General features: G+C 39.4%; 2 protein-coding genes across 6 annotated transcripts in view; both read right to left on the bottom strand.

Annotated features, from left to right (window-relative positions):
- Positions 1-587: 587 nt before the first annotated feature.
- LOC110856651 lies at positions 588-3,641 on the bottom strand. Its single transcript, XM_022105147.2, has 7 exons — positions 3,406-3,641; positions 3,153-3,279; positions 2,996-3,057; positions 2,137-2,925; positions 1,254-1,737; positions 1,030-1,163; positions 588-964 (listed from the first exon to the last, which is right to left on the bottom strand). The coding sequence occupies exons 2-7, from the start codon at positions 3,247-3,249 to the stop codon at positions 887-889; spliced, it is 1,644 nt and encodes a 547-aa protein (XP_021960839.1). The 5' UTR covers positions 3,250-3,279; positions 3,406-3,641; the 3' UTR covers positions 588-886.
- A 2,081-nt stretch (positions 3,642-5,722) lies between these two features.
- Positions 5,723-19,863, bottom strand: part of LOC110845858 (rabphilin-3A) — a 37,938-nt gene continuing 23,797 nt past the window's right edge. For all 5 annotated transcript variants that reach the window (XM_022092386.2, XM_035859289.1, XM_035859295.1 and 2 more), the window contains exons 6-13: positions 17,565-17,732; positions 15,586-16,509; positions 14,803-14,877; positions 13,016-13,139; positions 10,541-10,656; positions 9,955-10,124; positions 6,681-6,877; positions 5,723-6,304 (exon numbers count right to left, since the gene is read on the bottom strand). In XM_022092386.2, the coding sequence (XP_021948078.2) occupies positions 6,171-6,304; positions 6,681-6,877; positions 9,955-10,124; positions 10,541-10,656; positions 13,016-13,139; positions 14,803-14,877; positions 15,586-16,509; positions 17,565-17,732 (1,908 nt within the window). In that variant the 3' untranslated portion in view covers positions 5,723-6,170. The remainder of the gene's footprint in view (positions 6,305-6,680; positions 6,878-9,954; positions 10,125-10,540; positions 10,657-13,015; positions 13,140-14,802; positions 14,878-15,585; positions 16,510-17,564; positions 17,733-19,863) is intronic.

Genomic DNA, 19,863 nt, shown 5'->3' with positions numbered 1-19,863 from the left:
GCCGGGGTGATTTCATTGAATAATAACTTCGGTGAGGTTTACATATGCGTTATCCTTATAAATACCAGGTGCCAGAGATATGCATAATCGTCCCTAATCGAAGTTCATGGAGTCAGAATTATTTTACTAAATTCAAGTTTGATAATCCAAACTAACCAGAAATGTTACAATTTTATCATTGAATTTTACCATTTTTAGCTGCTCTGGGAATTTATTTTAAAATTATGGGAGATAAATTTGTAGCCGATATAAGTTCATTAAAAGAATGGCAGTGAGTTGTTAAGCTAGTTTCGAAGAGTTCCAATTTTTCTGAAGGCTTCTTCAAAAATTGTCAAAATCTGGAGTGTACATTTTTACAAAGTGACACCAACCTGCTCTACAAGTTTGTAGTCCAGAATTTTAAAATAAATTCCCAGAGCAGAGAGATGTTTAAAAATGTGATTTTTTTGATAATTTTGGCAGTGATTCATCGAGTCGAGTGTGATGGACAAATGGATCTTTCTTCTCGTTATTATGAAATAATCGTCATTATTCAGGTGTTGAATTTATGTTGTCCATGGAAAAACAGGAGCGAGAAGCGAGCAGGGTTTTATATAAACAGAATGAGTTTACTAAATAAAAATTGTCGTGATCAAAACAGATAACAAAAATTGTGTAATGCTTACAACTTAATAATCTAATTACCTAATTATGACATTATTATCAGTTCTTCAATAAATTAGAATCTCATTACCATCCATTTAGGAACTTAGAAGCTGTCTCATTGTTTTCAGGCGATAGAAACATTTTTGCATATTGTGATAGTAGAAAAATTATAATTTTAGTATTTAAACCTTAAAAATAATTAGTAATTATGATATAATAATATATCTCGTTTAATTCTCATTCACTTCTTTCGATAAAATAGATGGGCGCACCCACTGGCTTCAATCATGAGTTGCATTTGTTCCACAATTTCCGGTTCCTAAATTATTAGAAAATTGAATATAGGAACAATTTATGTGCAAATTATTTTACTGAGCGACTTACCACTCGGAATTCACTCCTCGTAATTTCTACGCTTTTAAATGTTCTACAGTGCAAGATGACATCTTGAAAGGTGGCAGAAAAGTTATCCATCGTGTTGTCTTTGCAAGGGAAGCAGAACTGGACGCGTTTAACTCCTGAAATTATTACGATCCATTATTAATATTTTAATCAATTAGTAGAATTGAAAATAATTATTTACGGGGTGATTTTAACTTGACTTCTACCTTTCAAAACGGAAATAGCTTGGAGGGCATCAATCAACAAGGCGGATTCCTGTACTTCCACAGAAACGTTGACCCGTTCCAAATCCCACATTTGGAACGGTTTCATAAACTGATGGATGGCGGCAGACGTCCACGAAGGTTCATAATAGAACATCGTCGTCGTCATGTCGCCAGTGAAAGTTAAAACGGTCAGATCCAACCTCAAATCGAATTCCTTAACGGCGGGAAATAAATCGACCATTTTTCCCACGAATTCCTGCTCCTCCGAAACGTAATCTATGATCAACACGAGAGAGTGAACTCCTCTGTGTCTGCTCCACAAATTTAGATGCGAGAACAACTTTAATCCCTTTTGGACAGAGAAGGATCTTAATTTTGGGAAGTGCTCCTCATTGTAGAAGTCACGAACTTGGTAAACCTCTCCGGCATCGATGGCGAACGAGGTAAGTTTCGACATCACGGGAACCTCCTCAGCACTTTGGATCTGCGATGTATACAAAAAATATTTAGTACTGATGTGAGTGATCCGCAATATCAAATATTGGGCCGACTCATGACAACCATCACAAGTATCTCGCAAATTGTTGCTAAATTTATCAAAACTTTACCCAGCTTACTTTGGACCTGTTTTTTATTTTATAAAAAAATTACTTACTAAACTCATTGTCTACATCATAAACGATATAAATTATAGAAATCCTTGGAAACTAAATTAAAACAAGATAGCACATCAGTTTGCATAGATTTGCGAAATCATATTTTGTAGACCCCCTCACAACGCAAATTTTTTGAGCTTAGTAAATTTTACATGAGTTGCTTGTGACGCTAAAGAAAACGTTATAGTGAGCACGTCCATTGTAAAATGCTTATATTAAATCTGTACCTGCTGCATGGAATCATAGTCATTCACACGATGACACAATTCCAGCTTGACTAAGGAATCCTTAACTTGTGCCAGCATCTTGGTCACATTAGCCAAATTGAGGTGAGGATAATGCTCATTGCAACACATTATTAACTTAAATTTCAGAACTCTTAGACTTGTGCACGCCTCCAAGTTTGGATAGAAAGATGTCACGACGTCCAAACTGGTCAAATTGGGGGCAGCATCGAGCCAGACTTGGATCAGGGGTTGAAATTCGTTGCAGCCGGTGATGAGGTCATGTTGCAAGTGTGAGAGAGCTTCAAACTTGAGGGAGGTCAAGCTAGGTTGAGGGGGGAGGTTTTGACATGCCTCGGCTGGAATTGTGCTAGCTATATCTCGTTTCCAGGCGCTGAAGATGCCAACGTGTTGGATTTTTGTGGACCCCAATATCCTTATTCCTTCAAGGAAAGCTGGGACAAATTCTTTCTGGCTGACGAGGAATTTAATTTCACGAGTTAATTGGGATAATTTAGCTACTTGGGTGAGAGCTATTGTAATAACGCCAGTCTTCATATATGTCGGAATGGACGAGTCGAATTTGTCTGAGATGAGGACGCGTCGGATCAGCTTGTCGTTGACAGGGGCCATCTCGACTGGTTTGAACCATTCACAGGAAAAAAGCTGGTTGACCTGGAGAAAAGCCCGTTTTCCTAATACAATAGCGCCGACGTCGGCCCACTCACGACAAACTAGACGGGACGTTTTCAGGTCGGGGAGGCCGAGATTGCCGAAGATAAGGTCGAGTACCTGGTACAAATTCAAAATTGGATTAAGCGGATCAATGAACTATTAGAGGTTTGAAAAGAAATAAACTAACCAACGGATTCTTCAAGGCTCTAGACCTGGCGGCGTTGGTGTCAACAAGCCCTTTTTTTAAGTCTGGAATGAAACAGAGTGAATACAAAAATGAATATCTCTCCTAAATAATAAAGAAAACTTATTTTTACGACAAAAATAAAGGTTGCAGCATTTACTAAAACCCTTAAAACTCCTCCCCTTTGGTGAAAAAGCTGGCCGCCGCAACATTATTTGGTCCCGATTTTTATCAGTAATATCCGGAACTCTCGCCATATTGTCGAGTGAGTGTGTCGTCCTCCGTTCCTACAATTAGAAATAATAAGCACAAAATATGACATTAACACAACACCTCATTCTTAATTAATAAAATGCAAAATGATGAAACGGTAAACAATTAGTTAATTATTATACTGACAAATATTTATTTACCTAAACTAAACCAGAGCACAACTTTTGAAGATAATAGCAATGACGGCGAGCTTTTAACTTTTGTCGATTTTATGGTGTAAGTTACACCGTGTAACGTAAAATATAAAATACTATTAAATATTTATGATTTATTTGGGTAGTTAATTGGTTTCCCGTATTTAATTATTTTCTTTTGGATTTTCAGCATTTCTCTTCTCGGCATGTGATCTCCATTGGTTCTCCGTCCGTCCATCTGCGCTAAGTGCACGCATGGATGTATAGGAATTATATAGGATGTATATGTATAGCTAAGATTATGATGTATAGGTGCATTAGTTCCATGAATTTGTGCTCAATGATCTTGCATGAATTGTATGTGTTCCGAATAGTTCCGATGCATTCTTACTAAATCGTCACGTGTAATTACCAATTATGAGCCCTGTAAGATGTCAGTGTGCTGGACAAATTTGTCTTTATTCTTGTCATGATGAAATAGTCGTCACTCTTCAAGCGTCGCATTTATGTTGGCACATGGAAAAATATGAGTAGAGTTTGACATGTGCATCAAAATTTAGAGAAAATTGTTCACTGATACCAATTTTTTAGAGAAGTTAACTTCATACCAAGTTAAGTCAGATTATGGTAAAGTCAATGAACAAATCACGAAAGATATGAAAATGAATTTTTGTGTGTTATTATCCGGCAAGAAAAAGTGCCGATTAAAGAGTTGCAAACTTAACATGTTAAGTAGTTTAAGAGATTAAACTACTTGCCATGCAATTTTCATATTTAGTCATAATTTGATAAGTCCTTCTAGAAGGTATGTGCAAGAAGTAAATAGGGTCCACTTTTTTGTACACAAATTTAGTAAACATTCACATAAATAATTTGATTAGTGCATAGCAGCAGTAAGGTAAAAGCGCTTCTGAATTTTTGAATGAATGATTATGAGATTACCAAAGGGAGGGCGGCCTGGTGGATACGAATTTGACCTTGAATAACCCCGGAACGGTTTGTCGTAGCGGGTCAAAATTTTGAACAGACGAGCATGTTATCCTCAGATAGTTGTGTGCAAAATTTCAGCCTTCTACTTTGAAAAATGCCTGCCCCACAGCCCCCAGAAGCTGAGACAGTCATTTCAAATAGTTCCAGAAAAAATCTCGCCCGTGTTTGCAAAAAATTTTATTTGAATATTCTGTTGAGGAATAGAAGTGAGCTATTGGTGACAATTGACGAAGAACTATTTTCCCTACAAGTTACTAATTGGGTTCGAAGAGCTTACTACACGACAAATGCCGAAAAAAAATTCAAGAAATTTGGTGCTTTTCAGTGAGGAGAACTTTTTTAAACAGTTGATGGTCGTGGGTGCAATGTCCTGTCGTGGTGTCCTCCCACTTATCAAAGTCCCCCAAAAAGTGAAGGAATCTTCGAAGTATTATGTGGACCTTGTACTGAAACCACTTTTAGAATACAATTTTCCTAATTTGCACGGTAAAATAATAATTAAGGTGATTTTTCATCATGACGGAGCGTCCTCCCAGACGGCAAAGTTGACCCAAGATTATGCAAATGACCTTGAACCTAGATTGGGGATAAAAATCATTTGGAATAGTGAAATACCTATACAATCCCCTGATATAAGTCAAATCGACTTGTTTGAGTTCGGATAGATGAAAAGAAAATCTTTCTGTGGGGACCGAATTTTTTAGACGGAGTTTGGAAAAAGTTGAAACGAGTGTCTCAACTTCTGGGGGCTGTGGGGGAGGCATTTTTGAAAGTAGAGAGTTGAATTTTTGCACACAACTATCTGAGGATAACATGCTCTTCTGTTCAAAATTTTGACCCGCTACGACAAACCGTTCCGGGGTTATTCAAGGCCAAATTCGTATCCACCAGGCTGCCCTCCCTTTAGTAGTGTAAATTTGTAAATGCTCATTTTTCTACTTTTGGGAAATATGTATGAAATGCATATGCATTTTTCAACTTACAATCCCATTAAAACTGAAAATGGTGCTAAAATCCATCATTTTTTCGTTTGGCCAAGTCACCATAAACGCCACAACCTACTTATCGCAAACATGTAAGCATAAGTATTCGTATGACTGGAAAAATATCAACAAATTGCCGAAAAACGGAAGAATGGCATACATAAAATCAAATGGAAATTCATCCCCACAGATTGAATCATGGAACTCAATGAATTTGCAGAAGTGGAAAAAAGGCCGACAAGCAAAAGCGACGCTAAATTTTATTCTGCCATCACCGTCGACTCTAATTGTTATCGGTAATATATTGGGATACTAAAAATGGAGAAAGTTTTACAAACGAGATGGACAAGTAATCAGCATCAATATTTATTTTATTTATTCATTATGTAATATTCTGTCTTTCTCTCTCTCATCGAACGACAAACAAGTCGACGTTTCCAGATAATCTGTTTTTTTTACTCAGGCATACAAGTGGAATTCAAGAAGTTAAGCAAAAAATACTGAATGTCTCCACGAACGGAATACATACATTTATAACAATTACACTTTTTTATCGTCCTTTTTTATGTACGTAAGAATTAAATTGATGTCTTCTTCCCTCCAAGTCAAGGGTCAATTTACATAAGTTTTGAGTAAAACTATTTAATTTCTCGAGCGAGTATAATAATACAGAATCATATCACGAATTATTATGGGAGGTCAAGGGTCATCTCTATCGAATTAATATCAGGTATCCAATCTGTTTCTTCTCTCCGTTGTACTTATCACATTTGGTTTTAATTTCCATCCATTCCTCATTCACATGGCGGCGGCTGGGATTTGGAGGGGGCTGAGGGCGTGCCACTGGGTGTGCTTCGTGTTGGGTAGGTGCAGCATGTCCGACCAGTGTTTGAGGCGGTCACCTTTCGACGAGTAACTCAGGACGAGACCACCTTCGCAAAAGGGCAGAATTAGTGTCAAAAATCTTATCAATCCAATTAAATTGGGATAATAATTAGAGAAAACTGTTCAAAACAGGCTCAAATTAGCCAGCTTCCAATTTTTGCACATATTTTAGTCAGTGTTTCGTTTCTTGCATGTGGGTTTACCACATTTCTTGCACTGCAAAGCAAGAAGGGCAAGAAAGTGCAAGAAATACGCGTCCTCCAGCCACACGACATATTAAGTATAGCGATGGGGCGTAGTTTCTTGCGCCTTGCATGTCTTACAGGTCAACATAAATAGCTGCAGGAAACTACTTTCTTGCCGTTATTTCTTGCAAGTGGTTACTTCCACCCGAAACACTGCTTCCAGTATGTACGAGCTTACCCAAGTACTCGCCCTGTTTCCCGTCCCACATTGAGATGACGAGGGCCAAACGAGGCAGGTCCAGGATAGAGACTTTGAAGTTAAAGTCGTCCAAAAGATGGTCGGGGTGTGACCACTTGACGGCTGCCTTGTACTTGCGACTCGACGGGTTGAAGGAGGCCGAAACTTGGCCGAGATTCGTGTCATGAACAAGCCTTCTACACACACAAAGAGACCAAAAGTGAAAGTCAAACAGATTTTTTACAAGTATTGTCACATAAGGCATCACTAACTAATACATTTTCCCAGTTTTGCGTCATATTCATTAAGTAAACTTTGGGGCTGTGCGTAAAGCGTGTGTCATAACTTTTTTCGCCACACCGTCACGCGCCGACCTTCCCTTTTGACCCGTGATGATAAGCGAGTCACAACCTTCCCTCCCATGCACAGCCCCTCAACCAACCTAACTGGATTCCCGGAGGGAAAGTGATACTGCAAAAGGAGAGAGAGAGAGAAGAAGGGAAAACTGTTAGTCTAGTAATTCCAGCCCTCGACGATGAGTTGCTCCTCGTCAAGGTTTCAGTTTTATGTACGTAAATATCCCGTCGTCTCGTCATCGCAACGTAATGATCTCGCCGAGAGGAAAGTGTATACTTGACGAGGAGATGATGATCATGATGATCAGTCACTAACTAACATGATTCATTTCGGGCATTCGGTGGTTTGCTTCGTTTAGTCGAGTTTGTCGGAGTGAGTGGCAAAATCCTTTCTTATTAATAATGCAAACACTGGGCAAATAGATATACCCACCAACCAGGCAAGCGACCTACCCCTACAAATACACGACTCTACTCTTGGACACTTTACTCGACGGGGAAAGCATGTCTACTGGCTGCATATTATATCACTTGATACAGCACAACCACCAGCGAAACCTGATCATCAAACCGTACACCGTTTAACTTTCACCAAGTTCCAACCTGGGTGTACTCATTCACAGTGGTAACAAGATTTTGGAAATTTATAGCTTCCAAGATATGCAAATAAATTTTGGCAAGGCTGGCAAAACTCGGAAAAATTTCGTACAATATTTACAATTTTATATCAATTTATCTCCCACGTATAAAGAGAAGTAAGCCGTATAAAAAATAATATGTTCGACATTCCTACTAAAAATGTCATGCTTTGCAAGCCCGATTTTTTTCAAAATTTCGAAAATTCATGTCGATTTTCACCCATGCCATGAATACCACTATTGCACCATCTCTTACTATTCTGTTTGTTAGGACTGTGTCATCATGAAATGGTCGAAGCGTGTCGAGAAAACCTTCCTGAAAAACCTGGACCATATCCGAGAGAGAGAAATGCAGAGGTGGAGGTGGAGAGAAAGCAGACTATGTACGCACGCACGTAAGTACGTACGAGCCCATTCAGGATGCCAGCCAATTGACGGATTACTCCGGAAAGTGATGTTGTTGTTGTTGTTGACGTTGATGATGATACTTGCTTGATAGATATCAAGCAGTAAACACCTACCCACTGACCATCATCATCTCGCTTTTCAGTTTTCACCTTCAAAATACATAAGCAAACCCACCAACTTTCTCCCCTGCGGAGGAGAGAAGAAGAAAGTTGTGCATTAGGAGAAGGAGAGGCCTCCTAAAATAAAACTGAAATGATCTTCCTGCCCGAGAAGGTTCAACTGGTGCAGGAGAGAAATCATGGAGCTGCTGGGGAGCGTTGTAAATAAATAAATAAATAATAAGCCAGCGAGCACCGAAGCAACCAGTAGTTTCCCCGTGTAACAAACTTTTCGCTTTGATGTCCAACTAGGAAAAGGTGTATAAGAAGAACTGGTGAAAGCAGGGCGCAGAGAAAAATATGCAATATCAGGTGAAAGTAGGCCTTGTTATGCGGAAGTTGAGCTTTAAAACTAGTATCCAGTCACTTGAGCACTACTCGTTGTTCTTTGGGTCAATTGAATCCAGATATCTTGGGTTAATCTAGACGGGAAAGGAGGACAAAATCTCGTGGCAACCATTCCTATAAGAAATCTCAGAAACAAATGGAGGTCTCTCAGAGAATGCTCTCCGATTTTGGGTAAACTAATGTCAATCGATCACAAATTTAACTGGTATGAAATTTGCAAAAGGCACGATCTCCAAATAGTCACGTTTGGCTCAGATATTTGCATTCGAAGAGGAGAAAACGCACAGTAAATTTGGGAAGTGTAGAATTAATCAACTTTAAGGCGCACTTTCTCCTCTTTGGATGCAAATATCTCCCCTAAACCTGCGCATTGGCCGATCGTCTCTTTTGCAAATTTCATACTAATTAAATTCGTGATCGACTGACACTACTTTGGTCAAAATCGGATAGCATACGCTAGCAGACCTCCATTGTAAGTCGAGCATATGCACATAATGTCGTCTTGATTGAATTGACACGAACTTTTTTATCCATCTCTCTCTCTAATTGTTCGAACGTGGCTATGTACATGAATATGTACATAGCTGTATCCAAAAGCTGGAGACGACGCGTCCGAATATCGTCTCTCCACCATCTGAGCACTACTCGCGCAATCCTGGCCTGGCTTAATTTTGAGCGAAACGAGGAGCAGAATTTTCGGTCCAGATCCCTTTTCAAATCTACTTATCCTCAAATCTCAGTTATCCATCCATCCATCCATCCAACCAGGTTTGCAGAGAAAGAAAAAGATTTAATGATAAAATCCACCCATTCTTTCACAGAGGCACTTAAACCTGGACCAGCAGAACAACAATGGATGGACGTACGTACGTAAGCACATACATATGCATGCACGTCAACAAGGTCGATATAATTCTTCTACACAACGCAATAACATATTTTTTGCAAAAAATAAGAAGGTGCCCTTGAGTCGGGATATGTTATGTGCACATATGTATTTAAGTTGCAAATAAAAAATATAATCCTTTTCTAGCCAGAGTTTGCGAAATCCTCTAATTCACGTCAACAACTTCTCGTGCATATCTCACATCGCAGAGAAAAACACATTTACAAACGTAGGTACATACCCTTAAAAAGCCACATTTAAGGATTATATTATTCGTTACGTTATGTAATTTCTCAATTTTATTTACAAATAAGTTATCAAGTTTCTTGTGCATTCGTATAAAACTCGGGTACGTTCTGTACCCATCAGCGTTTAACATGTGGCGCAAATGCAACCCTTGATTAATTCGAGATATCTGACCCATCGCATTTACTCATTAGTAAAGTTTACACGACTAAATGGATGGATAAACTAGCTTACACTTTGACGAAGGGGTCACTGCCGCCACCACTGCCACGGGGGGAGGAGGAACTATTGAGATTCCGCCACGTGGGAAGGTCCGTCGCCTGGACGAGGCCCACGCAGAGGGTGTTTTTCTCACTGAGGTAGCTCAGCGACAAGAGCAGTCGTCCCCACTCCTTGTCCTCGGTCTGCACGTGATAATAAACAAACGTTAGCTCATTTACCTGCGGGGGAGCATGGCTACCATGGACAAATGTCCACGTGGGCATACATTTTTCCTGCCCACTGTTGGACAGAAAAAAAGTCGTTGGACACTGGACGTAGAGAGAGTAGAATGGACATGCTAATTTTTAAGTGGACAAATCAGGGTGGAAAGTGGACATATTTTTTTTGAGTGGGTGGACAAATGGACACTGAAATTGGAAGCTATGCGGGGGAGGTGAGATCATTACATCCAGTCTGCACGGTCACTTAGATATTTATTATTAGGTGACAATTCACCTCCTGCTGGACGACCAACTGACACGGGGTAAGATAAGATGATATCGGTCTGATTTCAGCTCGTGGTAGGTGTGTACGTATGTAACAAGGTCGGGTTGCTTACCGAGATCAGTTTTCCACTCTCCAGAAGAAGGTTGAAGGAGCGGGTCTGCTGAGGCCTAATTCGGTGCAGAGGGATTGAAGCAAATCCCAAACAATCTCTCGCCCATCTGTCATCGTCTGTGAGAGAGAGAGACAGAATTATGTAGCAGAGGACAAGGTCTGGTCTCGCCTCATCTCGAAATAATGGAGCCGAGAACAATAGATTTTATTTCAATGAGGGACAAAGTATGTGCAGATCAGCTCAAATCAAATCTACTTTCTGCCTCCTCTCCGGCAATAAAAGAGGAATTGATTTTTATTCCTGTCCTCCTCGACGTGCTCTCATGTCTCCAGGTTGGATCTGGACATGTATTTTCGACTTTCCATGCTTTCCCAGGTTGTAGATATTTGTACACAACAGTGGGCAACAAAGTCTGGGAGAAAGCAGCAAGGTCGACGAGGACAGGGTTTGTACGTAAAATTGCTGTTTTTTTAGAAATGGCCTACATATTTGGCATCATCCTATTTTTACAACTTGTTAGATACCTTGAAAAAACCAGTTAAATTTAAATTGCAGTTTTTGCCTTCAAAAATCGCGTGGGATTTGTACACAAGAGTCAAAGTCTGGGAGAAAGCTGGGAGAAAGCGACAAGGCAAGGTCGACTAGGAGAGGGTTGGTGAAACCCTCGTTTTTTAGCAATAAGCTATATATTTGGCATCATCCTATTTTGCTAGATATGTTCAAAAACCGAGTTAGATTTACCTCGTAATTTTTGCTTTAAAAAATCGCATTGTTTATTTGGGATATGTATACAAGAGAGGACAATAAAGTCTGGGAGAAAGCAAGGTCGGGTAGGACAGGGTTTGTAAAATGTGCTGTTTGTTTTAGCAATAAACTATACATTTCCCATCCTATTTTTAAATAAGGCTTACTTCTATATTAGATACGTTCAAAAATCAAGATAAATTTAAATCCCTGCAATTTTTGCTTTCAAAACCATATTTTTCGGTGGAATTAAAAAACTGTGGCAAAATTAGTATAAAAACAGTGATATCCAGTGGCCGCGGAAGCTGTGGGGACATCTGAGGAATTAACATTGTAGAATATAGGAGGGAGGGGTTTATCTGATTATGGGGACATTGTCCCTTTGTCCCCACGCTTCCGCGGCCACTTGTGATATCGTTGGTAGAAACCTTGAACAGCGAATTAAAAGTATACGTCCTTTTCTCTTCAGAAAACTGTGTGGGTTGGTTAGTTATTGGCCAAGGTCGTCATATCATATTCTCCTCGTCCTCGTACGTAATCATAATTATGTATCTTTGCCTTCTTCTCATTTCTCGGAAAAACATTCAATCTCAACATCCAGCCAATCCCCCATCCAGCCCAGCAGGATAAAGCTAACTAACTAACTAACTAACTAACTAATAAGTCGTGTTGGAATGCGGAGAAATCCAGCCTTCCAGTCGTCGTGTCATCGTCATGTTGTTGTTTTCATTGGGCTGACACTTATTAATTAGGGCCTTATTAAATTAGATGTGGAGAAGTTGGGTTAGGTAGTCGTGATTGATTTCTTTGTTGTTCTTGGAGACCGGATGTTCTTCATTTTCATCTCCAGCGTCGTACGGCATCCCGCAAACATAGCTTCACTCACTTTCACCACCACCACCAAGACGACTTTCCACGTAATTAATACTGCCAGCAAGTGCAGGGTAGAACAAAAGATATTTCTCATAAGTTCTCGACTTGATAAGGTTACTAGTGGGCAGGGTTTCGCTCTGGTTTTAGCCACACTGTCCAAAATAGCCGACTAAAACGGGTTTTAACCAGTTTTGAATACCGAATTTTTGACGTACAAAATGTCTAAAAATGTCCAAAATAGAAAGTGGGGCAAAATGTTACAAGTTTTGCATTCTTCGATAATCCATGGACCTATATGTAATCCCCCATTAATTTTGAGCATCTTTGTCTGTAATACGCCATGATTTAGGAAATTTCTTAAGTTCTCATAGGAAAACATGTTAAAACAATTTTTTCAAATTTCGTAGTATTACGCCACACCAGAATGCTCAAAATCAATGGGAAATCACATATTTCTGCATAGATTTGCAAAAAATCGTTAATAAAGAACTTGCAACATTTTGCCAAATTTTGCAATGTTGGAAGCTTTTGAACATCTTGGACGCCTAAAATTATTTTGGATAGTTTTGGACAATGGCAGATCTAAAAGTGGCTTTGGAAGTGCAAAACGGCACACTGCTAGCGAAAAGAGCAAATCAACAGAATTTCTTTCAACCTGGAGAAAGTCAAGTTGAAAATGTACGTTTTTGTCCTTATTAAAGAAAAGTTGTTATCATAAAAATAGAATTTATGCAAAAAAATAATATTACTGACAGTATTTCTCTATCCCCTTTCAATCTAAAAATATCGCAAATTATTCCGCAACAAGTTTGACGTAGTGAGAAGGTATGTAAATATTAAAAGTAATAGTAAACTCACCAATGACATTAATTTGTAAGGTTTGCCACGCCAACTGGTTGAGGGGAAGGCCGTAGAACGTAACAGTCTCATTAAATATTGGGTTGAGCGTTTTATGAACCGTTTTCGTTCGATGGTGTCCTCCCTGCAAACAAGAAATTCCAAGAAATTCTTATCAACGCCTGAAGCTCGGCTATGTCAACTAACGTCACTTCGTATGCCTCCACTTCCACTATCTCCGTATTAATAACTCTCATTTGTACAAAAGTTGTTACGTGTTCGCATCCGCATACAGAAGTCCATTACACAACAACAGATGCCATGCAACACAATATGTTTCCATCGACAGAGATGCAAAACAATACCACGAGATTTTTTTGGTTGGTCGTATTTATGTACGTGTTGTATATTTAGCACGTATTTATTATACCGAACATTATTATGTGTATCTGGTGGTAGTTATGCACACGCAGATAAGTTAAGCAGCAGCAGCACATTCAATAAGTTTTAGTTTGTTGAAATGTCCACAGGGTTTGGTTCAATTTAACAAAGGAAATTATACGGGAAATTATATGAAAGAGTGAAACTGAAGAACGCATGAAATTCGACCGAACCAGACTCATCAGGGAAGAAAGGACAGATTGCCAACGAGATCGAGCTTTCTCCGCAAAATGAGTCGGATACGATGCCAGGTTCACTAACAAGTTGTGCCTTAACTGCATTTCACAAGTGGTGCGGCCGGAATTTCTAGGGTAGCTGAAATCACGTCCCCGAATTTGCTTAACATTAGAGCCTGACTGAAATTCAATTTGAAATTAGCTCCATTACGGACTTAGCAAAAAATCCCAAAAATGTAAAGAATTTTTGTGAATTGTATGACCCGCAAATTGTTTTTAACCAGTTCACCAAGTAATTATCTTCATTACACAAATTTTGCAAAAATTGGCCTAAAAATTCCCAACAATTTCACAATTTCCCGAATTTTTGTGTATTGAATTATGAACATTTATGCTTATTATTTGTGTAACAAGTTTAATTCCTAATTTGATACCCGTTTGATAATTTGTTGCCACATTTCACCATCGGAGAACTGATAAATATGCACATACATTTGTTGACGTGAGCACACGTCGCTTTCACTCATCGTCAGATTCCGAGGTAGCGATTCATAATATCCGATTTATTTTATTATCCCGTTTTCCTCCTCCTCTTAATAAACCTTCGTCATCCTGTTATGAATGCAAATGAAGAAATTGATCCTTAACAACATAACAATCCGCCTCGTGCCGTCATAATCTACTTACGAGTACATACATTCGTATAGATCTCTGAATTCGAGTGTATCCATTATACCACTTTTGTGATCATGGTGGGTATTAAATACGTATTTAGTGAATTTGGGGCCCTGCACGACGAGAAACCATGATTTTGGGAGGTCCTCTCCCATGTAAAAGTAGTGCATGGACCTCCCTTGTTTCAAGTAACCGGATTATTTATTACATGACCAGTATAAATCCACCCTTTTTGTTACGCGATGAAATGCAATTTCATACTCGAGGAGCTTGTTGATTTGCTCATGCCAAATCATAACCAAAGTCGGCAACGATGATAATGATTACTTTTGCACACTTGCTTCAGGCTCGGATTTTATTACGAGGGAGCAAATTTAATGCGATGTTTTGCGTTTCTTCGTGAGGAAGAAAAAAGACAAGGTCGACGACGCCATGAGAATCGATCCCGGATTAAGAAGAATGTTTGTTTTGTGTTAATAAAAAATATTAAGGCGAGATTGTGGAAAGTATAATAACCTGGAATCGGGCAGGAATCAATTTCAGGAGGCAATATGCATCCGCCAAGTCGTCAATGTCCATCGGGGTGAGGCCCTGTCGGAATTAAGACGAGATTTTAATATGTTTCTGATCTATGTGCAAACCAGACTAGAAAACTAGCAGAGGTAGGCAAAATACTTTGTCAAACTACAGCATTTTGAGCTCAATTCTCCCTAATGCTTGGATTTCCAGAGGTGTTACACCCACAAAGAGAAATCTGCGTGGAGAATATAAGTCACACGAAAATCCGCGTTTTGTAAAGAAATTAACTTTTTTATCGCTGCCAAACTACATTGTCTTTACGATGATTTTTAAATAAAGTAGTTTCATAGTGATAAGAAGTTAATTTCTCCACAAAAAATTGCGACTTGTATTCTCCACGTAGATTCTCGTCTTTTTGTGAGTGTAAACTCCGTTTGACGTTACGTTTGAGTTCATCACATTGAGTACATTAGCCGAGTGAACCGAATTATTTTATTATTTGACACCATTTATTTTTATTTTGGCGTTTAAATTTTTCAATTTCGTATGATTTTTTGAATATTGAATAATATTGAATAATTTGAACGCCAAAATAAAAATAACTGGTGCCAAATAATAAAATAATTCGACTCATTCGGCTAATGTACTCAATATGATGACCTCAAGTAACGTGAAACGGAGTTTTTTATAACCCTTGAAATCCAAACCCTGAGAAGAACCGAGACCAAAACATCTACTGTACTTTGACAACTACTTTGCCCACCCCTGAAAATTAGTCACCTTTGCATCATGCACCGTGCAGTGCAAAGCTTGATGAGTATCATCGTACAAGAGAGTAATCTGCAAACTTCCGTAAATACCTTGACCTTCAGGGTCACTTTGGCTGCTCATGACTTCACCACCGTTTCCACCCCCATTATTTATTAAAGCACACCCCGTCCCAGATTCGGTAAATGACCGTGGAGACGTATTGTCACAACCTGTCGTCGTTTGATCCATTTGATTAGTTGAGCAGGAGGAGGAAGAAAATGGGATCGGGTCCGTCGCAAGGAATCGTTCGGAAAACGAGGAGCAGCGATTTCTTTGACGTCCGCCACTGTCACCGCCACCGCCGCCATCACTGTTCGAGGTCGAGGCGTCGGACGCATTTTCAAAGAGGAGATCACCACCACCATTCCCACCGCCGTTCCCATTTCCACTCCCTGGACTTGGGTGGAACTTTTGCGAGGGGGATTTCGACCCATTATTCGATCCCAAAAGGGGCGAGGGGGACGGGGTGGAGGCTGAATTCGTAGATCCACCGCCACCACCACCACCTCCGCCAAGTTTATCCGTGGAATTGTTGAATCGCCGAAATGTAAATTTGCTACTGCTGGAAGGAACTCGACCCCCGGTTTCATTCTGCCCTTTGATCGTCTCATCTCCCGAGGAGGAGTCATTCTCACATTCGGACTGCGACCGAAGACTGCGTGACCAGAGGACGCCCATTCTTTTACTGCTACCACTACCCGCACTGCTGCTGCTCGTCGTGGTAGCGTTCGTACTTCCGGTCGAGTTGTTGATGGCATGGTACGAGTTCAGGTAGCGGGACATGTAGCGTTGCTCGTCCCCCGAGTTCGCCATCGTGGAGGAGGAGGACGACATCTCGTAGTTGTTTCGGTACATGTGGTTCTTCTTCTCGGGGAGGATGTACTTTGGAACGCCCTGGTTTGGAGAGAGAAAATTAGTTGAAAACTTAATATATTTTAATGTCAATGGGTTGGAACTCTAGGAAATTGCATAAAACAGAGTGAGCGTTACTGAAGTAGAAAGTTACGGAAAATTAACAAAATTTTAGGCTGGATGAAATGGACTAATCAACAATTTAGATGGCTCGTAAGTTCACTCCATCCGTTTATATAACGTTTACCGCACTTTCTAAACGGTTGGCTAGTGTACCATCCTCCTTTCTTTGTGAACAAAGGAACGACACGTGGGATCTACTTAATATACAGGAACTATGGCGGAAAAACAGTTTTTGTAAGTAAATTAGATCCGATTTGGAATAATTGAAGGTCATTCGTTAAATAATGCCACTTGAGTACTCAATTCTATGCAATTTAGACGAATTGATTGATGGTCTTAAATTACAAATCGAGTAAAACTTAGGGGACCTTTTCCTTCCTTTCATTTCTCCAAAAGGTTTATTGGCCTCTTTGTAAATAGGACGACAAAGAGGACAATACGTACGTACATGAATCGGACCAGCAGTACATACATACAACTTCGCACAAAGAAATGTCCTCGATACACGAAATGCAGTGCCAATTTCTTGCACCCTGTTTCTTCTACTCTTTCCACCTAAAATGATCCTCCCATTGATCTGAGATTTGAGAACAACACGAAATCAAAGGACTCGCAGGCACGAAATGATTTCTTTGCCAGGACGTACATCCGTTTCGTAACATAACGCTTATTGTTTGTCACCCACTTTCCAACTTTTTTTCTACTTTCGGGAGCAGTGGTCGCGGAGTTGTGGGGACATCTGGGGACATTTACATGGGTGGAGTTTGCATAACGTGGCAAAATTGTGGGATATTGAATGACCTTGGGACATGGTCCCTCTGTTCCCATGCTTCCGCGGCCACTGTTCGGGAGATCAGGACGACAAGACAGAAGGCGGAGAAGAAAGGATGAGCGAGGGGGTTTCGTTCGTGGGGGGACTTTTTTTTGTGTCCCGGTGAAAATAAATGTTCAAAGAAATCTCTCTCTTTTTTTACCTTGTAAAACCAAGCTCCACTTCGCTTGATCAGTTCTCGATTCTCCGAACAAATTTTGCACAGGCGAACCATCCCGTCTTTTGAAGAACCTGGACCTGGACTTCCACCACCGGCATTACCGATACCGCAAGAAGTGGATAACTCAACCACGCATTTCCGGCAGACGGCCTGCAACAAGAAAAAATGGTATCAGCTAAATGTGTGCATGCGTAAAATTATGCAACTTTTCGTAGGTAGACGTGTAGTTTAGATGTATTTAAGTATGGCAATTTCATGCGGTGACCCTGACAATGGAGGTCTCTCAGATTCTGACCAAATTAGTGTTAATCAATCACAAATTTAAGTAGTATGACATTTGCGGAAGACACGATCTTCCAATGGTTACGTTTAGCAGAGATATTTGCATGCAAAGAGGAGGAAGCGCGGAGTAAGTTTGGAAAGTATAGAATTATAATTCTACACTTTCTCCGCACTTTCTCCTCTTCGGATGCAAATATCTCTGCCAAACGTAACCATTGGGAGATCGAGTCTTTTGCAAATGTCATACTAATTAAATTCGTCATTAATTGATACTAGTTTGCTCTAAGTCGGAGAGCATACATTGTGACTAGAATTACAAATTTTTCTACGTATTGACTGGATCGTATCGTTTTCAGAAATTCTATTCTCATATTTGATCACCAAGTTCAAAGTTAACTCAAATATTTTATTTTAAACAGTTGAATAATCATATCTGTAAAAATGACACCATACTCGAAACGCTGTTTTCATAGCTCCCTTGACCGGAAATGTTCGACACATTTAAATTCCCCGTTAAATGAGTTAGCCTTAATTTTTCGCCTGATATTATCCTCAATTTCCTGATTGGAAAAGTTGTGCCATATTAAAAACTTGCTAAACTTATAGACCGTCCCCATCAAGGCGTATCACGTTTTAATACCATCACACAAAAATCAAAGTCCACTTATTTTACATCAAAATCGAACTAATCTCGACACAAACTTGTTACAAATCGTAATACTTGAGCAGCATCCTTGTCATGTATTTGTTCATTTGTAAAGAAATCTAATACTGGCTCCATTTCTCAGCAACTAATAGGCTTATTATCGAATGCTTTCTCCTCGCAAAATTCACGAGTGACTGACACTCTCTCCGAGTGAGTGAGTAATACATCCCGTTCCCTTTGTTGGGATTATGATCGCAAATTTGTTTCCACGAGAGGAAGAGGAAACTAAACTTTTCCAAAACTTTTTTAAATCTCTCATTATACGTTGTTATCAAAGTATCATCGCATCGTAACTAACTAGCTGCAAACTACTCGCTCGCTCGCTCGTTTATCTACGCACGCAATCACTCGCGATAGAGAAACACGCCACTCAAGGATGAAATATGGACAAAATGTCACATCTCTCAATGCCAATACGCAGTGGCTGCGGAAGCGTGGAAGCATGGGGACAATGTCTTCACGGAAATGGGGACATGCAATGCATTTGTCACCTGGGACTGAAGTATAAAAACAAAGGTCGTTTGGCAGTACGGAAATAATGTTGCTTTTCCAATCCAATTTGAATATAATTGATTGCATTTACAAATAGAGCCATTTAAATATGCAATTCACTTTGAACAAGTCGTTCAGTCGCCAATTTTTTAAAATTTCCTAGAAAATTTGCATTTTTTAACCTTTAGATTACTGCTTATCATACCCAACATAGTTTTTTGTATATGCTCCCAGCCTACTCCTTCATATACTACACAGTTTTTTCCAAACAAATTCTTGAGCTTGAAAATGGATAAGGTTTTCTTCCGCGGCCACTGCCAATAAGGAAAAGATAACATGACAGCCAGTGTTTCGTTTTGGCAACAAAAAAGGGGGTCAACCGTCCCTACTTGTCGCCACCGTGAATGAAGATGCATTTTTGCGTCTTTGCCATAAAAATCAAAGCATGGCAAAACTATTCGACATTAATCAAATGGGTTGAATTACCAAATTCGACCATAGCAAAGGGCGGATATGTATTTACAAAATATCCAAAAAATATGTATTTATGAAAAACACCAAAATATTTACGCTATGTGTATAAAAAATTGTTTAAAAAAATTCGCAAAATTTGTATTTCCGAATTTTTTTTCAGATCCGATTTCTTCGAGGAAAAAAAATTCCTCTCAAATTCTTAAAATATTTACAAAATATATGCATTTAAAAACACCAAAATATTTACGTATTTTTCAAATAATGGCCGAAATTTGATATCTGAAAACCTAGAAATATGTAACAATATGTAAAAACATTTTGAAATTT

This window comes from Folsomia candida, unplaced genomic scaffold (assembly GCF_002217175.1).
Source record: "Folsomia candida strain VU population unplaced genomic scaffold, ASM221717v1 Fcan01_Sc001, whole genome shotgun sequence".
Classification (NCBI taxonomy): Eukaryota; Metazoa; Arthropoda; class Collembola; order Entomobryomorpha; family Isotomidae; genus Folsomia; species Folsomia candida.
The sequence above is the reverse complement of the archived record's forward strand: the minus strand, read 5'-3'. Positions and strand labels throughout refer to the sequence as shown.